General features: G+C 45.3%; 1 protein-coding gene across 1 annotated transcript; it reads right to left on the reverse strand.

Annotated features, from left to right (window-relative positions):
• Positions 1 to 597: 597 nt before the first annotated feature.
• On the reverse strand, positions 598 to 7633 carry LOC143361006 (fatty acid synthase-like). Its single transcript, XM_076800246.1, has 6 exons — positions 7381 to 7633; positions 6926 to 7279; positions 3640 to 6797; positions 3111 to 3570; positions 1162 to 3015; positions 598 to 1025 (listed from the first exon to the last, which is right to left on the reverse strand). The coding sequence occupies exons 1-6, from the start codon at positions 7484 to 7486 to the stop codon at positions 598 to 600; spliced, it is 6360 nt and encodes a 2119-aa protein (XP_076656361.1). The 5' UTR covers positions 7487 to 7633.
• Positions 7634 to 10242: the final 2609 nt, after the last annotated feature.

The following is a 10242-nucleotide window of genomic DNA, read 5'->3' on the forward strand; positions in this document are numbered from 1 at the left end:
TTAGGGTAAGAGCGAGCGAAAGCGGGAGATGTAATTAAAATTGTAACCCCGAGGGGAATCAATAAATATATAATAATTACATATTAAATTTTATAAATTTCTTGTGATTTTTCGGATTTCGAACAAGTTACTATTACGTTTGTGTGATGTGACATAAGTTCATCTACCTTTTCTTTAACAAGTGCGGTCTTTTCTCCCTTATATGATATTGTCCTTTCGAACGTTGATTGATACTGACATCCTGTCTGATCCGTAATTAGAATTGCGAGGTGATATATTTTACTACTTTCCTACTTTACTACTTTTTTTTATCAAAATGAAATCGGTACTTATCATTATATTGAAGTTTAATCAAAATTGATAATATAAATATACAATGATAAAACATAATAAAATTAAAAAAAAATGCGTTATCTGACAGGATTTGAACACTGGTCGTTCGGCTGAAAACTTGGCACAGTGCAGTCGCGCCAAACCGAATCTTGTAGCGTAGAAAAAATACGGCATTACGTAGGACATACATACATACATACACACATTGCCACATTGCCATGTAGCGAAACGTGCAAGGGTCAGAAGCTTTTTCAAATCGCCACTTCAATATTGTGCTCCATCTCCTTCCTCGGCTTCCGGTTCGTTAGCTTCTACTTCAACCGCTCCAGAGTCGAATGACTTCAACTTCTCGAACGTCAGGTTACGGATCTCCTGTGCGGGCAGTACTACATCGTAATTTCTTTCTAACGTCTGCTTGATTTCTGTTCCCATAATTGAGTCCATTCCGAGATCGGCCAGAGTGATAGAGTAGTTAATGCTTTCCAGTTTCTTAATACCCAAGATATTTGCTATCGCCTGAACGATGCTGACTTTGTTGGTTGTCTCCTGACTCTTACGTCGGTCCGCTACGCACATGGAGGCCAAGACAGGATGTGGTTGCTGTAGAAAGACGTCAATGGTTTCCAGACAGCTTCCAATACGCTGTGGCATAGTACCACAGATTTCTGTGTCGTTGCCACCACCAACAGAATCTAGAAAAGAAAGCCAAACATGAAAAAATATATTCCGAGCAGGTCCGAATTAAGAGAAAGATATACCACCCTCCCCCCCTCTCGACCGTACTATTTTATACGCTGCTAAAGTTTTGAAAAACGAGGATCAATTTACCTAAAATCAATCCAACATCTCCAATACCTCCCCATTGAATAGCAAGGCCAGGCAGACCGTTCGCTTGCCTCTGCTCGATGATTCTCTCCATGGCAGAGTTTGCAAGACCATAATTCGTCTGACCAATGTTACCTCTGCCGCACGAAACGGAGGAGAAGACAACAAAATAGTCCAGCAACGAACATAACTCTCGCGACACCGCGTCCAGGCATTTCGTGGCAGAGACTTTGGGCGCTGCTACCTTGGCGAAATCGTTCTCTTCAAGGTATTCGAGCACGTTGTCGACTAGAACAACCGCCAAGTTGAATATACCACCGACAGGAGCCATCTTGTTGCTATCTTGGATCAGCTTCCTTGCTCCGGCCATCGTTGTCGCGTCCACCGTCGAGATCGCAACGTTCACGCCGCATTCGCGCCAACGACGAACGCACAGGGACTGGAAGCCGTTTCGGATACCGGACCGTGATGTCAGTACCAAATGTTTCGCGCCTCGCTTGATCATCCATTCGGCGAGCTCTGCACCGAATCCTCCGAGACCTCCGACCAGGATGTAAGACTTGTCTGGATTCATGTACGTGCGCGGAATGGCTGCTACGATCTTTGGCGTTGGGTGCTGTACCACTGTCTCCTTCTCTTCTTCGCGAATCTTCAACACAACTTTACCAATATGTTCGCCTGTGGCCATGAACCGGAACGACTGTTCGATCTGCTGCTCCGAGAAGACAGTAGCTGGCAGCGGGCGAACAGCTCCGTTGTCGATACCCTCTTTGACGAGTCTGACCATTTCCTTCCTTTCAGGGCCGTCGATCTCGCAAATGGCGTCCAACAATATTCCATGGAAGGCGGTGTTCTTCAAGAACAACGACATTCCCGGAGGCGCGTCGTTCGATAGATCGTATTTTCCAATTTCGAGGAACCGACCACCATCGGCGAGACACCTGACGCTGGCTTGCAGCTTCTCTTCGGACAACGAATTTAGCACCACGTCCACACCACGACCGTTCGTCTCGTTCATTATCAGGTGTTCGAAGCTGGTGTCTCGAGAATTGCCGATGTTCCTGTCGGTCAACTGAGGGAACATTTTCTTCAAGAACTGTCGCTTCTCCGGTGTACCGACCGTTGTGAACACTGTGCAGCCTGCGTGCAAAGCGATGGAGATACTGGCTTGACCAACACCACCACTGCCAGCGTGGATCAGGACGGTTTCGCCGCGTTTCAGGCCACCTCGAACGAACAAGGCGTAGTAACTAGTCGCGTAGGCTACCGGGATCGTCGAAGCTTCCTCCAGAGACCATTTTTTAGGTACGATCCATGAGAATGCAGAATCGGCTACTACGGTGGTCGCCAGACCGCGTGCAGGTACCATCGCCATAACTCGTTCACCCTTTGAGTTACGTCCGGAGAATTCAAGACCCAAGATACAATCTTGGCTAGCCAAGTTTCCAGGCAGAGCATCCGGTGGCAGCTTTCCAGTGGCTAACATCACATCTCGGAAGTTCAACGGGGCGTAGTATACGTGGAAGAGTTCCACTCCCAAGGACTTCTCCGGTTCGTAGTAACTCAGAGGACTCTCGATCCATCGCATACTGCTCAGGTCTCCTCTGTGCAGAGCATTGATGTACGCGTGTTCAACCTGGACGGACGAAGCTCCTGTTTGCTGGTCCAAGAGCAAGTGCCGGAAGCTTCCCCAGTTTCCTCCTTTCAAGACATTGGCCATCAATTGCTTGCTCAGTTGCTCGGCGTAGAATTTATCATTGAGACTGAACTTGGGAGCGTTCTTGTCTTGGATGAACACGTAACGCACGTTGGTGCCGCCATCCTCGCGGCGAACGCAGGTCATAAGCCCAACCATGCCTGAATTGTGGAGAATAATATTCGTTATACAGAAATTCTGCCAATGATGATACGAACTTATGGTCGCGTTCTAACAGGTAGGTTCGAATACTTACCGAGAAGTTCGTCGCCTTGATTGACTACAAGAATCTCTTGTTTCTCCGTCGCAGCTTTCTTCAGCGCCGCCTTAAGGTTCTCTACCCACTGGAAGTTCTTCTCTGTTATTTGGACGATCATCGGCTCCGCCAACTTTTCAGGCTTCTTGAGTAAAACGTAAGACTTTCCGTGCGCTACTTGTTTCCCTACGATTATCAGATTGGCGGTTTTCTTCGAGCTATCCAAATTATTCAAACCGGATTCTTCAAGCAGAGCGTAGCCACCACTCCTCAGACTGTCAGACAGATTGTTCAGTACAGCTTCGGCGGTATTCTTGGACAGTACGTTCGTAGCTACGACGAAGTGTAAGTCTTGGCCCACAGGTGTCTTGTTCAGATCCTTTTGTACAACTTTTACGTTTTGCGCATTCAAGCTGGCATATTGCTCGACGCTACTGGTTGCAGCGACCTGGTAATCAATCTGAAACAGAAATCATTTGTGAGAGTCCTAATAATGATAATAATAATAATAACAATGATAATTACTTACAGTAACACTGGTGTCGCTGTACAAGATGTCCAACACAGTGATTGCGAAGAGAGCATCTACGGGACGATCGCCGGCTACTTCTACGGCTTTCATTTTCAATGCTGCCAAGTTTTCACGGACAATTTGCAACAAGATGGTAAGGGCATTCACTTTAGCTTTCTCAGGGTCTTCTACCGTAGGCTTGGGGTTAACATAGGGTACGAACGTGTATTTCTCGTACTTGGGAGGGATTTGAGATTGCTGCCTTCTCGGGGCCAAGGATGCTTTCATCTTTCTGATTTCGATACCGCCAGATTTGACGACATCGATATTCTTGTAACAATATACTGGAAGAGCCTGGTCTTTCCCCAAGTCGTTCACTTGTTCCATATGAGCAACAGGATTGATAGCAACATACTCTATACGAGTTTCTAAAAGCAGGGATCTGGTATCCTTTTGTAGAATGACAATTTGGAGCATGGTGTCCATGAAGGAGATCCAATTAGTCCAGAGAAGTTTTCCATTGCCAACGCGATTGTTGGCGGATTCGATACCCTGGAACTCTCCAGTATATTCGTATCCTCGCAAACGGAGTTCCTTGTAAACGTCTTTGGTGTTCAGGTCCAACAGTTCGGGATCGTTTCGCACTACCGGTGTTGGAAGATTCAGCATCATTTTCTCCGTGTTCTCCGGTACAGATATCTTTCCTGTCACCGCCACCGAGCCGTTCTCGCAAATCTCAAATTCATTGGTTCCCATGAGTATATTGACAAAGAATTTAATCGGGCCTTCTTTAGGCATGATTGTAGCGCGCAGGAATTTTACATGTTCGAACACAACGGGTAGTTTCTCGAAGTCGACGTTGCGCAGCTTCGCATAGGTTCTCCAAACGAGTACCAAGTAACCGGTAACCGGGAAAAAGATTCTTCCGTCGATCGTATGACCAGCCATGTACGCGTCCGTTTCTTTGGACAGGTCAAACTCGATCACGCTCTCTCCGGAGAGATTGTCGGTCTTGCAGAAATCGGCTACCGCCCATTCGGTGGAGTGGTCCCATTTAACCATAGAGCTGATCATCGGCGTACCACGGCCGACCGGATAGCTGATCGGTGGGTACAGTTTCGAGATCCTTAGCTGTGCGCCAGCCATGTGCAATTTTCCTAAGTTTTCGAGCAGGAAAAGCAAGTTGTTCTTGTGATCCCGTTTGTGCAATCCTATGTTCGTCACACTCTTCGACAACGATCTACGGAGAACCGCCTGCATCAAACAGTGCGGAGCAATCTCGATGGTGATCGCGTTTTCAGGCACGTATGAAAGCCCTTGCTTGAACAGTACAGGCGACAGCATGTTGTTCACATGGTAGGCTGCCGAGCTGAGCTGCGCCAATGGATGGTCCCAAGCTGCAGTGGGTATGGACGTGGAGATCCACCTGGTGGTACGCGGTTTTGGATTCGGTATGATCCTTTCCAAAGCGGAGCGCAAATTCTGGCCAGCAGGGACCATGTATTTGCTGTGGAACGCGACGCCGCTGCTTGCTACCACTCGTACGAAGATATCCTCCTTCTTCAGCTCCTCGGCGAATTTCTTAACAGCATCTACGTCACCGGAAATCGTTGTAGAATCTTCGGAGTTGTTGCAAGCTGGATACACGTCCGGCGGGCATCGTTTTTTAGCCTCCTCCCAACTTAACCCTACGGCCGCCATAGCTCCGGGCGACAGTTTCGAGTCCAGAATAGATCTTCCACGCCAGTACGCGGCCAAAATGGTTTGTTCCGGCGTGAAAGTACCGTCGGCGTAAGCGCATCCCAGCTCACCGACCGAATGTCCAACGATACCGTCCGGATGAATGCCCAAGTACGCCAGAAGGTCTACGAGGGCGACTTGAATAGCTGCGATCGATATGAAGCAGTGAACGACATTCTCAACGAAGGATTCGGGTGTCGAGTTCAGAATGACGTTCATCAGATCAACACCTTCGGGTTTCAAGGCGTCGGCGCAACGTTGCAAGCTTCGCTTGAACGGTTCGATGCAGAGCAAATCCTTGCCCATGCCAGCCCACTGAGAGCCCATACCAGAGAACACGAACCAAATAGGACGTTTCTCCGAGGTACTGATTTGACTAGTTTCTTCGGATCCGGCCGTTCCCAGCACGGAATAGCCCCGGTAAAGGTGACCGGGTATGTTCAACGCGTACGTGTCGTGAAGAAGAGCGATGAACTCGTCGTCCTTCTCGTGTTCTTTGGCTTTGTCTAGAAGAACCTGTACAGCTTCCTCTGTGCGGCCGGATACAGCGACCAACTTGGGTATTTTACTATCTAAAACTGGCGACAGTTTTGGTTTCGGATTGCTACGAAGAAGTACGTGCGCGTTGGCTCCGCCAAAACCGAACGAGTTTACGGTGACTAGGCCACCCTTCCATGGCATATTTTTATCGACGACCTGTATGCTGCCGTCGTGTAGAGACGGTATATCCTTGTTCGGATTCTTAAAGTGAAGATTGCCTGGTATCACTCCTGCTTCCATAGCGATCAACAGTTTCGCCATAGAACACATTCCACTGGCCGCTTCCGCGTGACCCAAGTTCGACTTGACCGAGCCAAGAAGAAGAGGAGTTTTCCTGCCTTTGCAGAACAAGTTTGCGATAGAGTTGGTCTCTTGCGGGTCGCCGGCCTTGGTGCCGGTTCCGTGGGCTTCCACGTAGACAACATCTGCTGGATTGATTCCAGCCTCCGCGTAGACTTCGCGCATCATTTTTTTCTGCATCTGCCCGTTCGGATATGTGACGCCCTCGACTTTGTTGCCGTCCGTGTTCGTTTTCGAGTGTATCACGGTGGCGTACACTCTGCGCGCGTCCTTCGACTTTTGTAGGAACAGGACACCGATTGTCTCGGATCTGACGTAGCCGTTTGCTGCGGCGTCGAACGCTTTGCACGAGCCGTCTGCCGACAACATGCTTAATCTATGGCACTCGAGCGACGAGGTAGGCTTCAGCAAAAGGTTGCACCCGGCAACGATAGCCGCGTCGCACTCTCCCGAACGCATCGCGCTGATCGCCTGGTGCATACCGTACAGCGACGCCGAGCAAGCTGTGTCTAGCGCGTAACTTGGCCCATTGAAGTCGAAAGCGAACGATACCCTGTTGGCGAACATGCCTTTGCAGCATCCGGTCAATCCGTAGCCTGCGAAAATCGATTTCAAAGTTAGTACGTATGTACGCACGTATGTACATGTATACCGCCGAAAGAAAATTCGCTTTCCAATTTCAACGAGGAGCCTATGCCCGAAAGAAAATAGCCACATTCCGTACCATTGATCTCTTCCGGATTCTTCGTCCACATCTCGTTCGAATGTGCGGTAGAAACACCGACGAACACACCAGTCTTCGATCCTCTAATCTCTTGTGGATTAATGCCAGCATCGACTATGGCCTCGTACGTTGCCTCCAGAAGTACCCGAAGCTGTGGGTCCATCACATGAGCTTGTTTCGGGTGAACACCGAAAAAAGAGGCGTCGAAGTGTTGAATGTCCTTCAATTGGCCGATTCTCTTTGGTAAACCGTAGATACCGGCTGGCCATCGACGTTCGTCGTCCGTGATCATGTCGACACCCTCGAATAAATTCTTCTTCAACTCGTCTACATTGTCCGACTCCGGGAAACGACCTGGAGAAAACGACAAACGCGTTAGATTCGCCGATACTATAATACACGTTGTATAGGTACACGTAATACATATCGGACCTACGTAAGAAATTCTTCGTTACCTGAGAAACCACTGATCACGATGTCATCTTGAAGGTATTGTGTGTTAATGTTGATCACTGGCTCCGTCGCGATGGGGCTGTTCACGCTCCCAAATTGGGCCGGCATTTTCACTGAGAATCGTTGCTGCAATCTCCTTTTAATTTACCCGTTCTCGCGGAGTATATCGAACGTGGAAGCTTAGTGGACAGTAAGCGGAAAATAATAGTTTCCGCGTTTAGTTATCGCCTTATGTAGACGGTTCCCCCGAAGGTTCTACGCATACACACATACATACAAAATTTTAGATTACAATTAGATGATTCAGACGGGAAAATATTATGACTGGCAAAAAATTTGTTTAAGGTTATATTTTTTTAGATCTCTATGTCATCGAAGTTTTTTTTTAAATGGAATGATATGTTTTTATTATAGACTTCCGTTTCCGGTCGTGTGAGAGATTGAGGTGCGAAATAGAGTGTGCGGAAAGGCTATAGCCGGGTTTGGGGGTCAAATCTGCCTTGGAAGGGATTGTATTCCAATTTGCGCCATTCGATAGCCTACCAAAAAGATACCTTTCAGCCAAGTTTTAGCCCGATAGCTCATCTGTGAAGGTAGTAATAGAGGAAAAACGAAAATCCGGTTTTTGGCCCATTTTCCCCATTTAATGACAATTTAAAATTCTGAATAAATCTGACACGTTTCGGACACCAAACCACATACTTTGAATCGTTTTCAGATTTTTCCGTTGCAAACTCTGGCTGTAAAAATCGAAAAAATGCAGATTTCATATGGAAATCGAAGAGACACCAGAACAGAATTAATTTACCAATGAGATATTGTCCTAAGTATTATGCTCAATTTTTTTCAAATTCCTTGCGATTGGTGCGTCATAGTAGGAAAAAATAAAAACCACTTTTTTCGGCGTTTTTTCCGTGAAAAACTAAGTTATAATTATCGTAAAAATATATTATGTAATATTAATTATTCCTAAGTTCAGCGAAACATCGTCCAGACTTTAAAAATTGCGTAGTACAAAAAACGACAATTATACTATGCAGGGTACACCGCAATATTTCGAAGTTGCTTTCAACGGCGCTGATTAGTGCAGTAGCTATGGTTTCCGACTGCGGAACCGCTGAAGACTTTTTGGACCAGATTCTAATCCCGCCCTGTGCCAATTTTTTTTTTTCTTTAATCAGATGTTTTTTTCGATTTCTAACCGTATGATTGTTGATGAACCGCTATTGTAAAAACATTTTTTAACTATGTTTAAACTATTTTTTAATAATTTCCGGAAAAATATTTTTGGAGTACTTTCGGCCTTTAATCATCTACGGGCTGTATTACTTATCTATTTAACATTTTTTTACATGGAATAAGTGCATCTACTTGAGCGCGACCAACAAGTTTCTGATTTTTGTCATGCAGTCATGAATTGTTTTGTAAAGGATATTCTTCCTCTCCACTTCGGTGTTAGGGCGTTTTCCCGTGAGCATTTAATTGAAAATGAAACTTCTAATGTAGCTAAAAAATTGTATGATATTGACAATCAATTGGCACTGATTTTCGATGGAACATATGTATATTCGCCATCAAAATAGTTCGAACAATGCATACCAGCGAAAATCACATTCAGGTCAAAAAAGGTACCTCTATGTAAACCTTTTACCATTTGCACGACAAATGGATATATCATTGACATGTTCGGACCTTTTTATGCCAACCAGAATGATGCTGAAATCGTGCAGATCGTACTTCGAGATCCCAATGGCTTGAAAACTCTTATGAAACGGGGAGACCTTTGTATTGTAGATCGCGGTTTTCGTGATGTTAAATCACACTTAGAAGAGTCTGGGTTCCACGTTCTCATGCCTGCATTAAAAGGCAATCAAAAGGAAAAAGGAAATTAAAAGTAAAGTTACCAAAGTTCGCTGGGGCCGGCTTTTACACAACCAGCTCGACAACAAACTTCTTCCTACAGTCAAATCATATTTTAGGATTGCATGCTTCTTAAATAATAAGTTCGGCAAAAGACTAAATTCTGATGTCACACATTTCGATGACATAACTGACAGGATATCAAGTGAAGATAAAGTAATAAATAGTTTAGCACAACAAGTGGAAGCGCACACTGGAACCGCAGAGAAACGCCGTTTAAAAACATATCTTCCACCGATATCTTTGATTTTCCGGAAATGACAGAAGACGATTTAAAGATACTTTTCACGGGATCATACCAATGATCTCAAGCTGTTTCGTATTTGGCCGAAGTAATGGATGAACACGCCAATAAAATTAACGTCCGTTATTTAATAGAAAATAATAATATTGTAAAATTCGAAGTAAAATCGCGACATATCAACCGCAAAACGTACAAATGCTACATAGATTATACAGGGTGGCCCACATAACTCTGAACAGCTCAATATCTCGAAAACTATGCCATCGATTTTAAAGTTCTTAGTCTTAAATTGCATGGAACTGAAGGGCCTTTCTGACTACATAAACGTGAAGTGGCCTCCCTTCCCTTTTAACGGGGGAGGGGAGGTACCTTTCTAATTTTAAATGGAACACCCTATAAAATGTTACATATTTAGATTCTACCGGAACAAACAAGTCAATTTTGTCTGAAACATTTTTTTGTCAGATACTTCCATGATGAGATACAACAGGTTGAAGTTTCGAGTTGTAGGTACTTGAAGCGCTCGGAAATAGCGTTATGGAATTATACGCGCTTGAGTCCTTTGCTTATTCATGAAGAAACACAAACAATAATATTTACAATTCTTGAGTTTGACTCACTTATCTATGAAAACGTTTTCAGTTTAGAGCTATTATTCAAGCAGTAACATTGTGATTATGGCTACTTTTGACACAGAAGT

This window comes from Halictus rubicundus, chromosome 14 (assembly GCF_050948215.1).
Source record: "Halictus rubicundus isolate RS-2024b chromosome 14, iyHalRubi1_principal, whole genome shotgun sequence".
Lineage (NCBI taxonomy): Eukaryota > Metazoa > Arthropoda > Insecta > Hymenoptera > Halictidae > Halictus > Halictus rubicundus.